Here is a 25089-nt window from a genome sequence, read left to right as displayed (position 1 = left end):
ACACAGGACACTCAATAAAAAATAGTGACACTCAGCAGATAATAGTGACACATGACATCACTCAGCAGATAATAGTGACACAGGACACACTCAGCAGATAATAGTGACACAGGAGAGACACTCAGCAGATAATAGTGACACAGGACACACTCAGCAGATAATAGTGACACAGGACACACTGAGCAGATAATAGTGACACATGACACACTCTCAGCAGATAATAGTGACACAGGAGACACTCCAGATAATAGTGATACATGACACACTAAGCAGATAATAGTGACACAGGAGAGACACTCAGCAAATAATAATGACAAGTGAAACACACTCAGCAGATAATACACACAATACAGACACTGACCCCACAGTATACGTACAACACAAACAGGGGAGACAATACACAAGTGGCACACACACATGACACACCATCACATGATATTAGTGATTAGAAATGAGCGAACCTGGAGCATGCTGGAGCCCATCCGAGCCCGATCGTTCGGCATTTGATTAGCGGTGGCTGCTAAAGTTGGATAAAGCCCTAAGGCTATGTGGAGAACATGGATATAGTCATTGGCTGTATCCATGTTATCCAGACAACCTTAGAGCTTTATCCAAGTTCAGCAGCCCCCGCTAATCAAATGCCGAAAGTTCGGATCGACTCAACCTGAACCCGGTTCGCTCATCTCTATTAGAGATACATTACATTCACCAGATAATAGTGACACAAGACACACTGATCAGATAATAGTGACACAGGACACACTCAGCAGATAATAATGACACAGGACACACTCAGCAGATAATAGTGACACAGGAGAGACACTCAGCAGATAATAGTGACACAGGACACACTCAGCAGATAATAGTGACACAGGACACACTCAGCAGATAATACTGACACAGGACACTCAGCAGATAATAGTGACACAGGACACACTCAGCAGATAATAGTGACACAGGACACACTCAACAGATAATAGTGACACAGGACACACTCAGCAGATATTAGTGACAAAGGACACACTCAGCAGATAATAATGACACAGGACACACTCAGCAGATAATAGTGACACAGGAGAGACACTCAGCAGATAATAGTGACAAAGGACACACTCAGCAGATAATAATGACACAGGACACACTCAGCAGATAATAGTGACACAGGAGAGACACTCAGCAGATAATAGTGACACAGGACACACTCAGCAGATAATAGTGACACAGGACACACTCAGCAGATAATACTGACACAGGACACTCAGCAGATAATAGTGACACAGGACACACTCAGCAGATAATAGTGACACAGGACACACTCAACAGATAATAGTGACACAGGAGAGACACTCAGCAGATATTAGTGACAAAGGACACACTCAGCAGATAATAATGACACAGGACACACTCAGCAGATAATAGTGACACAGGAGAGACACTCAGCAGATAATAGTGACACAGGACACACTCAGCAGATAATAGTGACACAGGACACACTCAGCAGATAATACTGACACAGGACACTCAGCAGATAATAGTGACACAGGACACACTCAGCAGATAATAGTGACACAGGACACACTCAACAGATAATAGTGACACAGGAGAGACACTCAGCAGATATTAGTGACACAGTAGAGACACTCAACAGATAATAGTGACACAGGACACACTCAGCAGATAATAGTGACACAGGACACTCAGCAGATAATAGTGACACAGGACACTCAGCAGATAATAGTGACACAGGACACACTCAGCAGATAATAGTGACACGGGAGACACTCCAGATAATAGTGATACATGACACAGAGAACATAATAGTGACACAGGAGAGACACTCAGCAGATAATAATGATAAGTGAAACACACTCAGCAGATAATACACACAATACAGACACTGACCGCACAGTATACGTACAACACAAACAGGGGAGACAAAACACAAGTGGCAAACACTGATACATGACACACCATCACGATATTAGTGATACATTACATTCACCAGATAATACTGACACAAGACACACTGATCAGATAATAGTGACACAAGACACACCAGATAACAGTGACACAAACACACCATAGAGGAGACACACTCACCAGCCAATAGTGACACATGACACACACCAGCCGGCTTATTAATCAGATGCTTACCTGCTCCAGGTTCTTGGTTGCCGCTCTGTTTTCCTCCATCTTGATGTCCTGGTATGCGAGAGACGAGATTTTTTTTTTTAAACTCGCACAAGATAAATATATAAAAAGATAAACACTCAGCAGATAATACACACAATACAGACACTGACCCCAAAGTATACGTACAACACAAACAGGGGAGACAATACACAAGTGGCACACACACATGACACACCATCACATGATATTAGTGATTAGAGATGAGCGAACCTGGAGCATGCTGGAGCCCATCCGAGCCCGATCGATCGGCATTTGATTAGCGGTGGCTGCTAAAGTTAGATAAAGCCCTAAGGCTATGTGGAGAACATGGATATAGTCATTGGCTGTATCCATGTTATCCAGACAACCTTAGAGCTTTATCCAAGTTCAGCAGCCCCCGCTAATCAAATGCCGAAAGTTCGGATCGACTCGAACCTGAACCCGGTTCGCTCATCTCTATTAGAGATACATTACATTCACCAGATAATAGTGACACAAGACACACTGATCAGATAATAGTGACATATACACACTCAGCAGATATTAGTGACACAGGACACACTCAGCAGATATTAGTGACACAGGAGAGACACTCAGCAGATAAGTGACACAGGACACACTCAGCAGATAATAGTGACACAGTAGAGACACTCAGCAGATAAGTGACACAGGACACACTCAGCAGATAATAGTGACACAGTAGAGACACTCAACAGATAATAGTGACACAGGACAAACTCAGCAGATAATAGTGACACAGGACACACTCAGCAGATAATAGTGACACAGGAGAGACACTCAGCAGATAATAGTGACACAGGGGAGACATCAGCAGATAATAGTGACACAGGACACACTCAGCAGATATTAGTGACACAGGAGAGACACTCAACAGATAATAGTGACACAGGAGAGACACTCAGCAGATAATAGTGACACAGGAGAGACACTCAGCAGATAATAGTGACACAGGATAGACACTCAGCAGATATTAGTGACACAGGAGAGACACTCAACAGATAATAGTGACACAGGACACACTCAGCAGATAATAGTGACACAGGACACACTCAGCAGATAATAGTGACACAGGACACACTCAGCAGATATTAGTGACACAGGAGAGACACTCAGCAGATAAGTGACACAGGACACACTCAGCAGATAATAGTGACACAGGACACACTCAGCAGATATTAGTGACACAGGAGAGACACTCAGCAGATAAGTGACACAGGACACACTCAGCAGATAATAGTGACACAGTAGAGACACTCAGCAGATAAGTGACACAGGACACACTCAGCAGATAATAGTGACACAGTAGAGACACTCAACAGATAATAGTGACACAGGACAAACTCAGCAGATAATAGTGACACAGGACACACTCAGCAGATAATAGTGACACAGGAGAGACACTCAGCAGATAATAGTGACACAGGGGAGACATCAGCAGATAATAGTGACACAGGACACACTCAGCAGATATTAGTGACACAGGAGAGACACTCAACAGATAATAGTGACACAGGAGAGACACTCAGCAGATAATAGTGACACAGGAGAGACACTCAGCAGATAATAGTGACACAGGATAGACACTCAGCAGATAATAGTGACACAGGATAGACACTCAGCAGATATTAGTGACACAGGAGAGACACTCAACAGATAATAGTGACACAGGACACACTCAGCAGATAATAGTGACACAGGACACACTCAGCAGATAATAGTGACACAGGACACACTCAGCAGATATTAGTGACACAGGAGAGACACTCAGCAGATAAGTGACACAGGACACACTCAGCAGATAATAGTGACACAGGACACACTCAGCAGATATTAGTGACACAGGAGAGACACTCAGCAGATAAGTGACACAGGACACACTCAGCAGATAATAGTGACACAGTAGAGACACTCAGCAGATAAGTGACACAGGACACACTCAGCAGATAATAGTGACACAGTAGAGACACTCAACAGATAATAGTGACACAGGACAAACTCAGCAGATAATAGTGACACAGGACACACTCAGCAGATAATAGTGACACAGGAGAGACACTCAGCAGATAATAGTGACACAGGGGAGACATCAGCAGATAATAGTGACACAGGACACACTCAGCAGATATTAGTGACACAGGAGAGACACTCAACAGATAATAGTGACACAGGAGAGACACTCAGCAGATAATAGTGACACAGGAGAGACACTCAGCAGATAATAGTGACACAGGATAGACACTCAGCAGATATTAGTGACACAGGAGAGACACTCAACAGATAATAGTGACACAGGACACACTCAGCAGATAATAGTGACACAGGACACACTCAGCAGATAATAGTGACACAGGACACACTCAGCAGATATTAGTGACACAGGAGAGACACTCAGCAGATAAGTGACACAGGACACACTCAGCAGATAATAGTGACACAGGACACACTCAGCAGATATTAGTGACACAGGAGAGACACTCAGCAGATAAGTGACACAGGACACACTCAGCAGATAATAGTGACACAGTAGAGACACTCAGCAGATAAGTGACACAGGACACACTCAGCAGATAATAGTGACACAGTAGAGACACTCAACAGATAATAGTGACACAGGACAAACTCAGCAGATAATAGTGACACAGGACACACTCAGCAGATAATAGTGACACAGGAGAGACACTCAGCAGATAATAGTGACACAGGGGAGACATCAGCAGATAATAGTGACACAGGACACAATCAGCAGATATTAGTGACACAGGAGAGACACTCAACAGATAATAGTGACACAGGACACACTCAGCAGATAATAGTGACACAGGAGAGACACTCAGCAGATAATAGTGACACAGGATAGACACTCAGCAGATATTAGTGACACAGGAGAGACACTCAACAGATAATAGTGACACAGGACACACTCAGCAGATAATAGTGACACAGGACACACTCAGCAGATAATAGTGACACAGGACATACTCAGCAGATAATAGTGACACAGGACACACTCAGCAGATAATAGTGACACAGGAGAGACACTCAGCAGATAATAGTGACACAGGACACACTCGGCAGATAATAGTGACACAGGACACACTCAGCAGATAATAGTGACCCAGGAGAGACACTCAGCAGATAATAGTGACCCAGAAGAGACACTCAGCAGATAATAGGTACACAGGACACACTCAGCAGATAATACTGACACAGGACACACTCAGCAGATAATAGTGACACAGGACACACTCAGCAGATAATAGTGACACAGGACACACTCAGCAGATAATAGTGACACAGGAGAGACACTCAGCAGATAATAGTGACACAGGAGAGACACTCAGCAGATAATAGTGACACAGGACACACTCAGCAGATAATAGTGACACAAGACACACATCAGATAATAGTGACACAGGACACACTCAGCAGATAATAGTGACACAGGACACACTCAGCAGATAATAGTGACACAGGAGAGACACTCAGCAGATAATAGTGACACGGGAGAGACACTCAGCAGATAATAGTGACACAGGACACACTCAGCAGATAATAGTGACACAGGACACACTCAGCAGATAATAGTGACACAGGAGAGACACTCAGCAGATAATAGTGACACAGGAGAGACACTCAGCAGATAATAGTGACACAGGAGACACACTCAGCAGATAATAGTGACACAGGAGAGACACTCAGCAGATATTAGTGACACAGGAGAGACACTCAGCAGATAATAGTGACACAGGACACACTCAGCAGATAATAGTGACACAGGACACACTCAGCAGATATTAGTGACACAGGAGAGACACTCAGCAGATAATAGTGACACAGGACACACTCAGCAGATAATAGTGACACAGGAGAGACACTCAGCAGATAATAGTGACACAGGACACACTCAGCAGATAATAGTGACACAGGACACACTCAGCACATAATAGTGACACAGGAGAGACACTCAGCAGATAATAGTGACACAGGAGAGACACTCACCAGAAAATAGTGACACAAGACACACTGATCAGATAATAGTGACACATACACACCAGATAATAGTGACACAGGACACACTCAGCAGATAATAGTGACAAAGGAGAGACACTCAGCAGATAAGTGACACAGGACACACTCATCAGATAATACTGACACAGGAGAGACACTCACCAGAATAGTGACACAAGACACACTGATCAGATAATAGTGACACATACACACCAGATAATACTGACACAGGACACACTCAGCAGATAATAGTGACACAGGACACACTCAGCAGATAATAGTGACACAGGACACACCCATCAGATAATAGTGACACAAGAGAGACACTCAGCAGATAATAGTGACACAGGACAAACTCAGCAGATAATAGTGACACAGGACACACTCATCAGATAATAGTGACACAGGAGACACTCAGCAGATATTAGTGACACAGGAGAGACACTCAACAGATAATAATGACACAGGACACACTCATCAGATAATAGTGACACAGGACACACTCAGCAGGTAATAGTGACACAGGACACACTCAGCAGATAATAGTGACACAGGAGAGACACTCACCAGAAAATAGTGACACAAGACACACTGATCAGATGATAGTGACACATACACACCAGATAATAGTGACACATACACACCAGATAATAGTGACACAGGACACACTCAGCAGATAATAGTGACACAGGACACACTCAGCAGATAATACTGACACATACACACCAGATAATAGTGACATAGGACACACTCAGCAGATAATAGTGACACAGGAGAGACACTCAGCAGATAATAGTGACACAGGACACATTCAGCAGATATTAGTGACACAGGAGAGACACTCAGCAGATAATAGTGACACAGGAGAGACACTCACCAGAAAATAGTGACACAAGACACACTGATCAGATAATAGTGACACAGGACACACTCAGCAGATAATAGTGACACAGGACACACTCAGCAGATAATAGTGACACAGGAGAGACACTCAGCAGATAATAGTGACACAGGACACACTCAACAGATAATAGTGACACAGGAGAGACACTCACCAGAAAATAGTGACACAAGACACACTGATCAGATAATAGTGACACATACACACCAGATAATAGTGACACAGGAAACACTCAGCAGATAATAGTGACACAGGACACACTCAGCAGATAATAGTGACACAGGACACACTCAGCAGATAATAGTGACACAGGACACACTCAGCAGATAATAGTGACACAGGACACACTCAACAGATAATAGTGACACAGGAGACACAGCAGATATTAGTGACACAGGAGAGACACTCAGCAGATATTAGTGACACAGGAGAGACACTCAACAGATAATAGTGACACAGGACACACTCAGCAGGTAATAGTGACACAGGACACACTCAGCAGGTAATAGTGACACAGGAGAGACACTCAGCAGATAAAAGTGACACAGGACACACTCAGCAGATAATAGTGACACAGGAGAGACACTCACCAGAAAATAGTGACACAAGACACACTGATCAGATAATAGTGACACATACACACCAGATAATAGTGACACATACACACCAGATAATAGTGACACAGGACACACTCAGCAGATAATAGTGACACAGGACACACTCAGCAGATAATAGTGACACAGGACACACTCAGCAGATAATAGTGACACAAGACACACTCAGCAGATAATAGTGACACAGGACACACTCAACAGATAATAGTGACACAGGAGAGACACTCAGCAGATAATAGTGAAACAGGACACACTCAGCAGATAATACTGACACATACACACCAGATAATAGTGACACAGGACACACTCAGCAGATAATAGTGACACAGGAGAGACACTCAGCAGATAATAGTGACACAGGACACACTCAGCAGATATTAGTGACACAGGAGAGACACTCAGCAGATATTAGTGACACAGGACACACTCAGCAGATAATAGTGACACAAGAGAGACACTCAGCAGATAATAGTGACACAAGAGAGACACTCAGCAGATAATAGTGACGCAGGAGAGACACTCAGCAGATAATAGTGACACAGGAGAGACACTCAGCAGATAATAGTGACACAGGACACACTCAGCAGATAATAGTGACACAGGAGAGACACTCAGCAGATAATAGTGACACAGGACACACTCAGCAGATAATAGTGACACAGGAGAGACACTCAGCAGATAATATTGACACAGGAGAGACACTTAGCAGATAATAGTGACACAGGACACACTCAACAGATAATAGTGAAACAGGACACTCAGCAGATAATAGTGATACATAACACACTGAGCACATAATAGTGACACAGGAGAGACACTGAGCAGATAATAATGACAAGTGAAACACACTCAGCAGATAATACACACAATACAGACACTGACCCCACAGTATACGTACAACACAAACAGGGGAGACAATACACAAATGGCACACACACATGACACACCATCACATGATATTAGTGATTAGAGATGAGCGAACCTGGAGCATGCTGGAGCCCATCCGAGCCCGATCGTTCAGCATTTGATTAGCGGTGGCTGCTAAAGTTGGATAAAGCCCTAAGGCTATGTGGAGAACATGGATATAGTCATTGGCTGTATCCATGTTATCCAGACAACCTTAGAGCTTTATCCAAGTTCAGCAGCCCCCGCTAATCAAATACCGAACGTTCGCTCATCTCTATTAGAGATACATTACATTCACCAGATAATAGTGACACAAGACACACTGATCAGATAATAGTGACACATACATAAGAGATAATAGTGACACAGGACACACCCAGCAGATAATAGTGACACAGGAGAGACACTCACCAGAAAACAGTGACACAAGACACACTAATCAGATAATAGTGACACAGGACACACTCAGCAGATAATAGTGACACAGGACACACTCAGCAGATAATAGTGACACAGGAGAGACACTCAGCAGATAATAGTGACACAGGACAAACTCAGCAGATAATAGTGACACAGGAGACACTCAGCAGATATTAGTGACACAGGAGAGACACTCAACAGATAATAATGACACAGGACACACTCATCAGATAATAGTGACACAGGACACACTCATCAGATAATAGTGACACAGGACACACTCAGCAGGTAATAGTGACACAGGACACACTCACCAGATAATAGTGACACAGGGGAGACACTCACCAGAAAATAGTGACACAAGACACACTGATCAGATGATAGTGACACATACACACCAGATAATAGTGACACATACACACCAGATAATAGTGACACAGGACACACTCAGCAGATAATAGTGACACAGGACACACTCAGCAGATAATACTGACACATACACACCAGATAATAGTGACACAGGACACACTCAGCAGATAATAGTGACACAGGAGAGACACTCAGCAGATAATAGTGACACAGGACACACTCAGCAGACATTAGTGAGCAGATAATAGTGACACAGGACACACTCAGCAGACATTAGTGACACAGGAGAGACACTCAGCAGATATTAGTGACACAGGACACACTCAGCAGATAATAGTGACACAGGACACACTCAGCACATAATAGTGACACAGGAGAGACACTCAGCAGATAATAGTGACACAGGAGAGACACTCACCAGAAAATAGTGACACAAGACACACTGATCAGATAATAGTGACACATACACACCAGATAATAGTGACACAGGACACACTCAGCAGATAATAGTGACACAGGACACACTCAGCAGATAATAGTGACACAGGACACACTCAACAGATAATAGTGACACAGGAGACACAGCAGATATTAGTGACACAGGAGAGACACTCAGCAGATATTAGTGACACAGGAGAGACACTCAACAGATAATAGTGACACAGGACACACTCAGCAGGTAATAGTGACACAGGACACACTCAGCAGGTAATAGTGACACAGGAGAGACACTCAGCAGATAAAAGTGACACAGGACACACTCAGCAGATAATAGTGACACAGGAGAGACACTCACCAGAAAATAGTGACACAAGACACACTGATCAGATAATAGTGACACATACACACCAGATAATAGTGACACATACACACCAGATAATAGTGACACAGGACACACTCAGCAGATAATAGTGACACAGGACACACTCAGCAGATAATAGTGACACAGGACACACTCAGCAGATAATAGTGACACAGGACACACTCAGCAGATAATAGTGACACAGGACACACTCAACAGATAATAGTGACACAGGAGACTTAGCAGATATTAGTGACACAGGAGAGACACTCAGCAGATAATAGTGAAACAGGACACACTCAGCAGATAATACTGACACATACACACCAGATAATAGTGACACAGGACACACTCAGCAGATATTAGTGACACAGGACACACTCAGCAGATAATAGTGACACAGGAGAGACACTCAGCAGATAATAGTGACACAGGACACACTCAGCAGATAACAGTGACACAGGACACACTCAGCAGATAATAGTGACACAGGACACACTCAGCAGATAATAGTGACACAGGAGAGACACTCAGCAGATAATAGTGACGCAGGAGAGACACTCAGCAGATAATAGTGACACAGGAGAGACACTCAGCAGATAATAGTGACACAGGACACACTCAGCAGATAATAGTGACACAGGAGAGACACTCACCAGAAAATAGTGACACAAGAAACACTGATCAGATAATAGTGACACATACACACCAGATAATAGTGACACAGGACACACTCAGCAGATAATAGTGACACAGGACACACTCAGCAGATAATAGTGACACAGGACACACTCAGCAGATAGTAGTGACACAGGAGAGACACTCAGCAGATAATAGTGACACAGGACACACTCAGCAGATAATAGTGACACAGGAGAGACACTCAGCAGATAATAGAGACACAGGAGAGACACTTAGCAGATAATAGTGACACAAGACACACTCAACAGATAATAGTGAAACAGGACACTCAGCAGATAATAGTGATACATGACACACTGAGCACATAATAGTGACACAGGAGAGACACTCAGCAGATAATAATGACAAGTGAAACACACTCAGCAGATAATACACACAATACAGACACTGACCCCACAGTATACGTACAACACAAACAGGGGAGACAATACACAAATGGCACACACACATGACACAACATCACATGATATTAGTGATACATTACATTCACCAGATAATAGTGACACAAGACACACCAGATAACAGTGACACAAACACACCATAGAGGAGACACACTCACCAGCCAATAGTGACATATGACACACACCAGCCGGCTTATTAATCAGATGCTTACCTGCTCCAGGTTCTTGGTTGCCGCTCTGTTTTCCTCCATCTTGATGTCCTGGTATGTGAGAGACGAGAAGTTTTTTTTTAAACTTGCACAAGATAAATATATAAAAAGATAAACACTCAGCAGATAATACACACAATACAGACACTGACCCCAAAGTATACGTACAACACAAACAGGGGAGACAATACACAAGTGGCGCACACACACATGACACACCATCACATGATATTTGTGATTAGAGATGAGCGAACCTGGAGCATGCTGGAGCCCATCCGAGCCCGATCGTTCAGCATTTGATTAGCGGTGGCTGCTAAAGTTGGATAAAGCCCTAAGGCTATGTGGAGAATATGGATATAGTCATTGGCTGTATCCATGTTATCCAGACAACCTTAGAGCTTTATCCAAGTTCAGCAGCCCCCGCTAATCAAATACCGAACGTTCGCTCATCTCTATTAGAGATACATTACATTCACCAGATAATAGTGACACAAGACACACTGATCAGATAATAGTGACACATACATAAGAGATAATAGTGACACAGGACACACCCAGCAGATAATAGTGAAACAGGACACACTCAACAGATAATAGTGACACAGGAGAGACACTCAGCAGATATTAGTGACACAGGAGAGACACTCAGCAGATATTAGTGACACAGGAGAGACACTCAGCAGATAATAGTGACACAGGACACACTCAGCAGGTAATAGTGACACAGGACACACTCAGCAGATAATAGTGACACAGGACACACTCAGCAGATAATAGTGACACAGGACACACTCAGCAGATATTAGTGACACATGAGAGACACTCATCAGATAATAGTGACACAGGACACACTCAGCAGATGAGTGTCTCTCATGTGTCACTAATATCTGCTGAGTGTGTCCTGTGTCACTATTATCTGCTGAGTGTGTCCTGTGTCACTATTATCTACTGAGTGTGTCCTGTGTCACTATTATCTGCTGAGTGTCTCTCCTGTGTCACTATTATCTGCTGAGTGTCTCTCCTGTGTCACTATTATCTGCTGAGTGTCTCTCATGTGTCACTAATATCTGCTGAGTGTGTCCTGTGTCAGTATTATCTGTTGAGTGTGTCCTGTGTCACTATTATCTGGTGTGTATGTGTCACTATTATCTGATCAGTGTGTCTTGTGTCACTATTTTCTGGTGAGTGTCTCTCCTGTGTCACTATTATCTGCTGAGTGTCTCTCTTGTGTCACTATTATTTGCAGAGTGTGTCCTGTGTCACTATTATCTGCTGAGTGTGTCCTGTGTCACTATTACCTGCTGAGTGTGTCCTGTGTCACTAATATCTGTTGAGTGTGTCCTGTGTCAGTATTATCAGGTGTGTATGTGTCAGTATTATCTGGTGTGTATGTGTCACTATTATCTGCTGAGTGTGTCCTGTGTCACTATTATCTGGTGTGTATGTGTCACTATTATCTGATCAGTGTGTCTTGTGTCACTATTATCTGGTGAATGTAATGTATCTCTAATAGAGATGAGCGAACCGGGTTCAGGTTGAGTCGATCCGAACTTTCGGTATTTGATTAGCTGGGGCTGCTGAACTTGGATAAAGCTCTAAGGTTGTCTGGATAACATGGATACAGCCAATGACTATATCCATGTTCTCCACATAGCCTTAGGGCTTTATCCAACTTTAGCAGCCACCGCTAATTAAATGCCGAACGATCGGGCTCGGATGGGCTCCAGCATGCTCCAGGTTCGCTCATCTCTAATCACTAATATCATGTGATGGTGTGTCATGTGTGTGTGCCACTTGTGTATTGTCTCCCCTGTTTGTGTTGTACGTATACTTTGGGGTCAGTGTCTGTATTGTGTGTATTATCTGCTGAGTGTGTTTCACTTGTCATTATTATCTGCTGAGTGTCTCTCCTGTGTCACTATTATGTGCTCAGTGTGTCATGTATCACTATTATCTGGAGTGTCTCCCGTGTCACTATTATCTGCTGAGTGTCTCTCCTGTGTCACTTATCTGCTGAGTGTGTCCTGTGTCACTATTATCTGCTGAGTGTGTCCTGTGTCACTTATCTGCTGAGTGTGTCCTGTGTCACTTATCTGCTGAGTGTGTCCTGTGTCACTATTATCTGCTGAGTGTCTCTCCTGTGTCACTATTATCTGCTGAGTGTGTCCTGTGTCACTATTATCTGCTGAGTGTGTCCTGTGTCACTATTATCTGCTGAGTGTCTCTCCTGTGTCACTATTATCTGCTGAGTGTGTCCTGTGTCACTATTATCTGCTGAGTGTATCCTGTGTCACTATTATCTGCTGAGTGTCTCTCCTGTGTCACTAATAATAGTGACACAGGACACACTCAGCAGATAATAGTGACACAGGAGAGACACTCAGCAGATAATAGTGACACAGGAGAGACACTCAGCAGATAATAGTGACACAGGAGAGACACTCAGCAGATAATAGTGACACAGGACACACTCAGCAGATAATAGTGACACAGGAGAGACACTCACCAGAAAATAGTGACACAAGAAACACTGATCAGATAATAGTGACACATACACACCAGATAATAGTGACACAGGACACACTCAGCAGATAATAGTGACACAGGAGAGACACTCAGCAGATAATAGTGACACAGGAGTGACACTCAGCAGATAATAGTGACACAGGACACACTCAGCAGATAATAGTGACACAGGAGAGACACTCAGCAGATAATAGTGACACAGGAGAGACACTCAGCAGATAATAGTGATACAGGATACACTCAGCAGATAATAGTGACACAGGACACACTCAGCAGATAATAGTGACACAGGACACACTCAGCAGATAATAGTGACACAGGAGAGACACTCAGCAGATAATAGTGACACAGGAGAGACACTCAGCAGATAATAGTGACACAGGACACACTCAGCAGATAATAGTGACACAGGAGAGACACTAAGCAGATAATAGTGACACAGGACACACTCAGCAGATAATAGTGACACAGGAGAGACACAGCAGATAATAGTGACACAGGATACACTCAGCAGATAATAGTGACACAGGACACACTCAGCAGATAATAGTGACACAGGAGAGACACTAAGCAGATAATAGTGACACAGGACACACTCAGCAGATAATAGTGACACAGGACACACTCAGCAGATAATAGTGACACAGGACACACTCAGCAGATAATAGTGACGCAGGAGAGACCTGAGGTGGTGACAGTGTGCTGTAGCTGTACCTGAGCTGGTGACAGTGTGCTGTAGCTGTACCTGAGCTGGTGACAGTGTGCTGTAGCTGTACCTGAGCTGGTGACAGTGTGCTGTAGCTGTACCTGAGGTGGTGACAGTGCTCTGTAGCTGTACCTGAGGGGGTGACAGTGTGCTGTAGCTGTACCTGAGGTGGTGACGGTGTGCTGTAGCTGTACCTGAGGTGGTGACAGTGTGCTGTAGCTGTACCTGAGGTGGTGACGGTGCGCTGTAGCTGTACTTGAGGTGGTGACGGTGTGCTGTAGCTGTACCTAAGGGGGTGACAGTGTTCTGTAGCTGTACCTGAGGAGGTCACAGTCACAGTGATGGAGAAGGTCACAGTGATGGAGGAGATCACAGTGATGGAGGAGGTCACAGTGATGGAGGAGGTCACAGTGATGGAGGAGGTCACAGTGATGGAGGAGGTCACAGTCACAGTGATGGAGGAGAACACAGTGATGGAGGAGATGACAGTGATGGAGGAGGTCACAGTGATGGAGGAGGTCACAGTGATGGAGGAGGGGGTCACAGTGATGGAGGAGGTCACAGTGATGGAGGAGATCACAGTCACAGTAATGGAGGAGGTCACAGTCACAGTGATGGAGGAGATGGTCACAGTGATGGAGGAGGTCACAGTCACAGTGATGGAGGAGATCACAGTCACAGTGATGGAGGGGGTCACAGTCACAGTGATGGAGGATGGGGTCACAGTGATGGAGGAGGTCACAGTCACAGTGATGGAGGATGGGGTCACAGTGATGGAGGATGGGGTCACAGTCACAGTGATGGAGGGGGTCACAGTCACAGTGATGGAGGATGGGGTCACAGTGATGGAGGAGGTCACAGTCACAGTGATGGAGGGGGTCACAGTCACAGTGATGGAGGGGGTCACAGTCACAGTGATGGAGGAGGTCACAGTCACAGTGATGGAGGAGGTCACAGTCACAGTGATGGAGGAGGTCACAGTCACAGTGATGGAGGAGGTCACAGTCACAGTGATGGAGGAGGTCACAGTCACAGTGATGGAGGAGGGGGTCACAGTGATGGAGGAGGTCACAGTGATGGAGGAGATGGTCACAGTGATGGAGGAGATGGTCACAGTGATGGAGGAGATGGTCACAGTGATGGAGGAGATGGTCACAGTGATGGAGGAGGTCACAGTGATGGAGGAGGTCACAGTCACAGTGATGGAGAAGGTCACAGTCACAGTGATGGAGGAGGTCACAGTCACAGTGATGAAGGAGGTCACAGTGATGGAGAAGGTCACAGTGATGGAGAAGGTCACAGTCACAGTGATGGAGGAGGTCACAGTGATGGAGAAGGTCACAGTGATGGAGAAGGTCACAGTGATGGAGAAGGTCACAGTCACAGTGATGGAGGAGGGGGTCACAGTCACAGTGATGGAGAAGGGGGTCACAGTCACAGTGATGGAGGAGGGGGTCACAGTCACAGTGATGGAGAAGGTCACAGTGATGGAGGAGGGGGGCACAGTCACAGTGATGGAGGAGGGGGTCACAGTCACAGTGATGGAGAAGGTCACAGTCACAGTGATGGAGGAGGGGGTCACAGTGATGGAGGAGGTCACAGTGATGGAGATGGTCACAGTGATGGAGGAGATGGTCACAGTGATGGAGGAGATGGTCACAGTGATGGAGGAGATGGTCACAGTGATGGAGGAGATGGTCACAGTGATGGAGGAGATGGTCACAGTGATGGAGGAGGTCACAGTGATGGAGGAGGTCACAGTCACAGTGATGGAGAAGGTCACAGTCACAGGGATGGAGGAGGTCACAGTGATGGAGAAGGTCACAGTGATGGAGAAGGTCACAGTCACAGTGATGGAGGAGGGGGTCACAGTCACAGTGATGGAGAAGGGGGTCACAGTCACAGTGATGGAGAAAGTCACAGTGATGGAGGAGGGGGTCACAGTCACAGTGATGGAGAAGGTCACAGTGATGGAGGAGGGGTTCACAGTCACAGTGATGGAGGAGGGGGTCACAGTCACAGTGATGGAGAAGGTCACAGTCACAGTGATGGAGGAGGGGGTCACAGTCACAGTGATGGAGGAGGGGGTCACAGTCACAGTGATGGAGGAGGGGGTCACAGTAACAGTGATGGAGGAGGGGGTCACAGTCACAGTGATGGAGGAGGTCACAGTGATGGAGGAGGTCACAGTCACAGTGATGGAGAAGGTCACAGTCACAGTGATGGAGAAAGTCACAGTCACAGTGATGGAGGAGGTCGGGTCACAGTGATGGAGGAGGTCACAGTCACAGTGATGGAGAAGGTCACAGTCACAGTGATGGAGGAGGTCACAGTCACAGTGATGAAGGAGGTCACAGTGATGGAGAAGGTCACAGTGATGGAGAAGGTCACAGTCACAGTGATGGAGGAGGTCACAGTGATGGAGAAGGTCACAGTGATGGAGAAGGTCACAGTGATGGAGAAGGTCACAGTCACAGTGATGGAGGAGGGGGTCACAGTCACAGTGATGGAGAAGGGGGTCACAGTCACAGTGATGGAGGAGGGGGTCACAGTCACAGTGATGGAGAAGGTCACAGTGATGGAGGAGGGGGTCACAGTCACAGTGATGGAGGAGGGGGTCACAGTCACAGTGATGGAGAAGGTCACAGTCACAGTGATGGAGGAGGGGGTCACAGTGATGGAGGAGGTCACAGTGATGGAGATGGTCACAGTGATGGAGGAGATGGTCACAGTGATGGAGGAGATGGTCACAGTGATGGAGGAGATGGTCACAGTGATGGAGGAGATGGTCACAGTGATGGAGGAGATGGTCACAGTGATGGAGGAGATGGTCACAGTGATGGAGGAGATGGTCACAGTGATGGAGGAGATGGTCACAGTGATGGAGGAGGTCACAGTCACAGTGATGGAGGAGGTCACAGTCACAGTGATGGAGGAGGTCACAGTCACAGTGATGGAGAAGGTCACAGTCACAGGGATGGAGGAGGTCACAGTGATGGAGAAGGTCACAGTGATGGAGAAGGTCACAGTCACAGTGATGGAGGAGGGGGTCACAGTCACAGTGATGGAGAAGGTCACAGTCACAGTGATGGAGGAGGGGGTCACAGTCACAGTGATGGAGAAGGTCACAGTGATGGAGGAGGGGGTCACAGTCACAGTGATGGAGAAGGTCACAGTGATGGAGGAGGGGTTCACAGTCACAGTGATGGAGGAGGGGGTCACAGTCACAGTGATGGAGAAGGTCACAGTCACAGTGATGGAGGAGGGGGTCACAGTCACAGTGATGGAGGAGGGGGTCACAGTCACAGTGATGGAGGAGGGGGTCACAGTAACAGTGATGGAGGAGGGGGTCACAGTAACAGTGATGGAGGAGGGGGTCACAGTCACAGTGATGGAGGAGGTCACAGTGATGGAGGAGGTCACAGTCACAGTGATGGAGAAGGTCACAGTCACAGTGATGGAGAAGGTCACAGTCACAGTGATGGAGGAGGTCGGGTCACAGTGATGGAGGAGGTCACAGTCACAGTGATGGAGAAGGTCACAGTCACAGTGATGGAGGAGGTCACAGTCACAGTGATGGAGAAGGTCACAGTCACAGTGATGGAGGAGGTCACAGTCACAGTGATGGAGGAGAGGGTCACAGTGATGGAGGAGGTCACAGTCACAGTGATGGAGGAGGTCACAGTCACAGTGATGGAGGAGGGGGTCACAGTCACAGTGATGGAGGAGGGGGTCACAGTCATGGAGGGGGTCATAGTCAGGCCGGGTCCGAGGAGACGGGTTATTAATGTTATGGCTGATGGATGTACTTTGTACAGGGGCAGATTCTGGACACGCAGGATGTACTTACTGCCTTTTCTGTGTAGTACTCCAAGGCCGATGAAGACAATTATGATCGGCAGGATGATCAGACCGTAAAGACCATATGACCTTTTCCCACTAGCTGTTGGATAAAGCAGAGATCAGGGATGAGACAGCACCTCACACTCTATCACACTGTTCACACCTCTTATTCCTCCCATTTCTTATGATTAGTAACATATCTATCTATCTATCATGTGTGTCACAGGCCCTGGATCCTACCTGTATGGATATTCGACCCCTGAACCCGGAGAGCAGCAGAAGATCCAAACTCTACGGATCAATTTCACTATAAAATCACATCAGTGATCGGAGTAACCGGGCCTGCTCTGAAGGATCCAGATATAATGGCCCAGACACACGGATCACTCGGGAGAAACACGGCCGGTCAGATGGATCCAGATATAATGGCCCAGACACACGGATCACTCGGGAGAAACACGGCCAGTCAGAGGGATCCAGATATAATGGCCCAGACACACGGATCACTCGGGAGAAACACGGCTGGTCAGAAGGATCCAGATATAATGGCCCAGACACACGGATCACTCGGGAGAAACACGGCCGGTCAGATGGATCCAGATATAATGGCCCAGACACACGGATCACTCGGGAGAAACACGGCCGGTCAAATGGATCCAGATATAATGGCCCAGACACACGGATCACTCGGGAGAAACACGGCCGGTCAGATAGATCCAGATATAATGGCCCAGACACACGGATCACTCGGGAGAAACACGGCCGGTCAGATGGATCCAGATATAATGGCCCAGTAACACGGATCACTCGGGAGAAACACGGCCGGTCAGATGGATCCAGATATAATGGCCCAGACACACGGATCACTCGGGAGAAACACGGCCGGTCAGATGGATCCAGATATAATGGCCCAGACACGGACCACTCGGGAGAAACACGGCCGGTCAGATGGATCCAGATAGAATGGCCCAGACACGGATCACTCAAGAGAAACACGGCCGGACAGATGGATCCAGATATAATGGCCCAGACACACAGATCTCTCGGGAGAAACACGGCCGGTCAGATGGATCCAGATATAATGGCCCAGACACACGGATCACTCGGGAGAAACACGGCCGGTCAGATGGATCCAGATATAATGGCCCAGTAACACGGATCACTCGGGAGAAACACGGCCGGTCAGATGGATCCAGATATAATGGCCCAGACACACGGATCACTCGGGAGAAACACGGCCGGTCAGATGGATCCAGATATAATGGCCCAGACACGGACCACTCGGGAGAAACACGGCCGGTCAGATGGATCCAGATAGAATGGCCCAGACACGGATCACTCAAGAGAAACACGGTCGGTCAGATGGATCCAGATATAATGGCCCAGACACAAGGATCACTCGGGAGAAACACGGCCGGTCAGAGGGATCCAGATCTCTATAAAGATACATGGCGGCTCTGATGGATCCAGATATAATTGCCCAGACACACAGATCCCTCGGGAGAAACACGGCCGGTCGGAAGGGATCCAGATCTCTATAAAGATACATGGCGGCTCAGATGGATCCCGATAAAATGGCCCAGACACACGGATCACTCGGGAGAAACACGGCCGGTCAGATGGATCCAGATATAATGGCCCAGACACACGGATCACTCAGAAGAAACACGGCCAGTCAGATGTATCTAAATCTCTATAGAGATACATGGCGGCTCAGATGGATCCCGATAAAATGGCCCAGACACACGGATCACTCGGGAGAAACGCAGCTGGTCAGATGGATCCAGATATAATGGCCCAGACACACGGATCACTCGGGAGAAACACGGCCGGTCAGATGGATCCAGATATAATGGCCCAGACACACGGATCACTCGGGAGAAACACGGCCGGTCAGATGGATCCAGATATAATGGCCCAGACACACGGATCATTCGGAAGAAACACGGCCGGTCAGATGGATCCAGATATAATGGCCCAGACACACGGATCACTCGGGAGAAACACGGCCGGTCAGATGGATCCAGATATAATGGCCCAGACACACGGATCACTCGGGAGAAACACGGCCGGACAGAGGGATCCAGATATAATGGTCCAGACACACAGATCACTCGGGAAAAACACGGCCGGTCAGAGGGATCCAGATATAATGGCCCAGACACGGATCACTCGGGAGAAACACGGCCGGTCAGAGGGATCCAGATATAATGGCCCAGACACACGGATCACTCGGAAGAAACACGGCCGGTCAGAGGGATCCAGATCTCTATAGAGACACATGGCGGCTCAGATGGATCCCGATAAAATGGCCCAGACACACGGATCACTCGGGAGAAACACGGCCGGTCAGATGGATCCAGATCTCTATAAAGATACATGGCGGCTCTGATGGATCCAGACACACGGATCACTCCGGAGAAACACGGCCGGTCAGATGGATCCAGATATAATGGCCCAGACACACGGATCTCTCGGAAGAAACACAGCCGGTCAGATGGATCCAGATATAATGGCCCAGACACACGGATCACTCAGAAGAAACACGGCCGGTCAGATGGATCAAGATCTCTATAAAGATACATGGCGGCTCTGATGGATCCAGATATAATGGCCCAGACACGGATCAATCGGGAGAAACACGGCCGGTCAGATGGATCCAGATATAATGGCCCAGACACACAGATCACTCGGGAGAAACACGGCCGGTCAGATGGATCCAGATATAATGGCCCAGACACGGATCACTCGGGAGAAACACGGCCGGTCAGGTTGATCCAGATATAATGGCCCAGACACACAGATCACTCGGGAGAAACACGGCCGGTCAGATGGATCCAGATATAATGGCCCAGACACACGGATCACTCGGGAGAAACACGGCCGGTCAGAGGGATCCAGATATAATGGCCCAGACACGGATCACTCGGGAGAAACACGGCCGGTCAGAGGGATCCAGATATAATGGCCCAGACACACGGATCACTCGGGAGAAACACGGCCGGTCAGAGGGATCCAGATATAATGGCCCAGACACGGATCACTCGGGAGAAACACGGCCGGTGAGAGGGATCCAGATATAATGGCCCAGACACACGGATCACTCGGGATAAACACGGCCGGTCAGATGGATCTAGATATAATGGCCCAGACACATTTATCACTCGGGAGAAACACGGCCGGTCAGATGGATCCAGATATAATGGTCCAGACACACGGATCACTCGGGAGAAACACGGCCGGTCAGATGGATCCAGATATAATGGCCCAGACACACGGATCTCTCGGAAGAAACACGGCCGGTCAGATGGATCCAGATATAATGGCCCAGACACAAGGATCACTAAGAAGAAACACGGCCGGTCGGAAGGGATCCAGATCTCTATAAAGATACATGGCGGCTCAGATGGATCCCGATAAAATGGCCCAGACACACGGATCACTCGGGAGAAACACGGCCGGTCAGAGGGATCCAGATATAATGGCCCAGACACACGGATCACTCAGAAGAAACACGGCCGGTCAGATGGATCTAGATCTCTATAGAGATACATGGCGGCTCAGATGGATCCCGATAAAATGGGCCAGACACACGGATCACTCGGGAGAAACACGGCCGGTCAGATGGATCCAGATATAATGGCCCAGACACACGGATCACTCGGGAGAAACACGGCCGGTCAGATGGATCCAGATATAATGGCCCAGACACACGGATCACTCAGAAGGAACACGGCCGGTCAGATGGATCTAGATCTCTATAGAGATACATGGCGGCTCAGATGGATCCCGATAAAATGGCCCAGACACACGGATCACTCGGGAGAAACACGGCCGGTCAGATGGATCCAGATATAATGGCCCAGACACACGGATCACTAGGGAGAAACACGGCCGGTCAGATGGATCCAGATATAATGGCCCAGACACAAGGATCATTCGGAAGAAACACGGCCGGTCAGATGGATCCAGATATAATGGCCCAGACACACGGGTCACTCGGAAGAAACACGGCCGGTCAGATGGATCCAGATCTCTATAAAGATACATGGCGGCTCAGATGGATCCCGATAAAATGGCCCAGACACACGGATCACTCGGGAGAAACACGGCCGGTCAGAGGGATCCAGATATAATGGTCCAGACACACAGATCATTTGGGAGAAACACGGCCGGTCAGAGGGATCCAGATATAATGGCCCAGACACGGATCACTCGGGAGAAACACGGCCGGTCAGATGGATCCAGATATAATGGCCCAGACACGGACCACTCGGGAGAAACACGGCCGGTCAGATGGATCCAGATAGAATGGCCCAGACACGGATCACTCGGGAGAAACACGGCCGGTCAGATGGATCCAGATATAATGGCCCAGACACACAGATCACTCGGGAGAAACACGGCCGGTCAGATGGATCCAGATATAATGGCCCAGACACAAGGATCACTCGGGAGAAACACGGCCGGTCGGAGAGATCCAGATATAATGGCCCAGACACGGATCACTCGGGAGAAACACGGCCGGTCAGATGGATCCAGATATAATGGCCCAGACACACGGATCACTCAGAAGAAACACGGCCGGTCAGATGGATCTAGATCTCTATAGAGATACATGGCGGCTCAGATGGATCCCGATAAAATGGCCCAGACACACGGATCACTCGGGAGAAACACGGCCGGTCAGATGGATCCAGATATAATGGCCCAGACACGGATCACTCGGGAAAAACACGGTCGGTCAGAGGGATCCAGATATAATGGCCCAGACACACGGATCACTCGGAAGAAACACGGACGGTCAGAGGGATCCAGATCTCTATAGAGACACATGGCGGCTCAGATGGATCCCGATAAAATGGCGCAGACACACAGATCACTCGGGAGAAACATGGCCGGTCAGATGGATCCAGATCTCTATAAAGATACATGGCGGCTCTGATGGATCCAGATATAATGGTCCAGACACACGGATCACTCCGGAGAAACACGGCCGGTCAGATGGATCCAGATATAATGGCCCAGACACACGGATCTCTCGGAAGAAACACGGCCGGTCAGATGGATCCAGATATAATGGCCCAGACACACGGATCACTCAGAAGAAACCCGGCGGTCAGATGGATCTAGATCTCTATAGAGATACATGGCGGCTCAGATGGATCCCGATAAATTGGCCCAGACACATGGATCACTCGGGAGAAACACGGCCGGTCAGATTGATCCAGATATAATTGCCCAGACACACAGATCCCTCGGGAGAAACACGGCCGGTCGGAAGGGATCCAGATCTCTATAAAGATACATGGCGGCTCAGATGGATCCCGATAAAATGGCCCAGACACACGGATCACTCGGGAGAAACAAGGCCGGTCAGATGGATCCAGATATAATGGCCCAGACACACGGATCACTCAGAAGAAACACGGCCGGTCAGATGTATCTAAATCTCTATAGAGATACATGGCGGCTCAGATGGATCCTGATAAAATGGCCCAGACACACGGATCACTCGGGAGAAACACGGCCGGTCAGATGGATCCAGATATAATAGCCCAGACACACGGATCACTCGGGAGAAACACGGCCGGTCAGATGGATCCAGATATAATGGCCCAGACACACGGATCACTCGGGAGAAACACGGCCGGTCAGATGGATCTAGATCTCTATAGAGATACATGGCGGCTCAGATGGATCCCTATAAAATGGCCCAGACACACGGATCACTCGGGAGAAACACGGCCGGTCAGATGGATCCAGATATAATGGCCCAGACACACGGATCATTCGGAAGAAACACGGCCGGTCAGATGGATCCAGATATAATGGCCCAGACACACGGATCACTCGGAAGAAACACGGCCGGTCAGATGGATCCAGATCTCTATAAAGATACATGGCGGCTCAGATGGATCCCGATAAAAGGGCCCAGACACACGGATCACTCGGGAGAAACACGGCCGGTCAGATGGATCCAGATATAATGGCCCAGACACACGGATCACTCGGGAGAAACACGGCCGGTCAGAGGGATCCAGATATAATGGCCCAGACACATGGATCACTCGGAAGAAACACGGCCGGTCAGAGGGATCCAGATATAATGGCCCAGACACACGGATCACTCGGAAGAAACACGGCCGGTCAGATGGATCCAGATCTCTATAAAGATACATGGCGGCTCAGATGGATCCCGATAAAATGGCCCAGACACACGGATCACTCGGGAGAAACACAGCCGGTCAGAGGGATCCAGATCTCTATAGAGACACATGACGGCTCAGATGGATCCGATAAAATGGCCAAGACACACGGATCACTCGTGAGAAACACGGCCGGTCAGAGGGATCCAGATATAATGGCTCAGACACGGATCACTCGGGAAAAACACGGCCGGTCAGAGGGATCCAGATATAATGGCCCAGACACACGGATCACTCGGAAGAAACACGGACGGTCAGAGGGATCCAGATCTCTAAAGAG

At 47.6% G+C, this 25089-nt stretch overlaps 1 protein-coding gene across 9 annotated transcripts in view; it reads right to left on the bottom strand.

Annotated features, from left to right (window-relative positions):
* LOC138768125 (uncharacterized) overlaps positions 1-25089 on the bottom strand; it is a 71039-nt gene that overhangs the window by 23357 nt on the left and 22593 nt on the right. For 4 of the 9 annotated variants that reach the window (XM_069946194.1, XM_069946185.1, XM_069946186.1 and 1 more), the window contains 3 exons: positions 18608-18700; positions 11529-11576; positions 2155-2202 (listed from right to left, as the gene is read on the bottom strand). In XM_069946194.1, the coding sequence (XP_069802295.1) occupies positions 2155-2202; positions 11529-11576; positions 18608-18700 (189 nt within the window). The remainder of the gene's footprint in view (positions 1-2154; positions 2203-11528; positions 11577-18607; positions 18701-25089) is intronic. The other 5 variants (XM_069946192.1, XM_069946187.1, XM_069946191.1 and 2 more) reach the window with 2 other exon arrangements.

Source organism: Dendropsophus ebraccatus, chromosome 11 (assembly GCF_027789765.1).
Source record: "Dendropsophus ebraccatus isolate aDenEbr1 chromosome 11, aDenEbr1.pat, whole genome shotgun sequence".
Taxonomy (NCBI): domain Eukaryota; kingdom Metazoa; phylum Chordata; class Amphibia; order Anura; family Hylidae; genus Dendropsophus; species Dendropsophus ebraccatus.
This window is presented reverse-complemented; position numbering and strand designations above follow the sequence as displayed.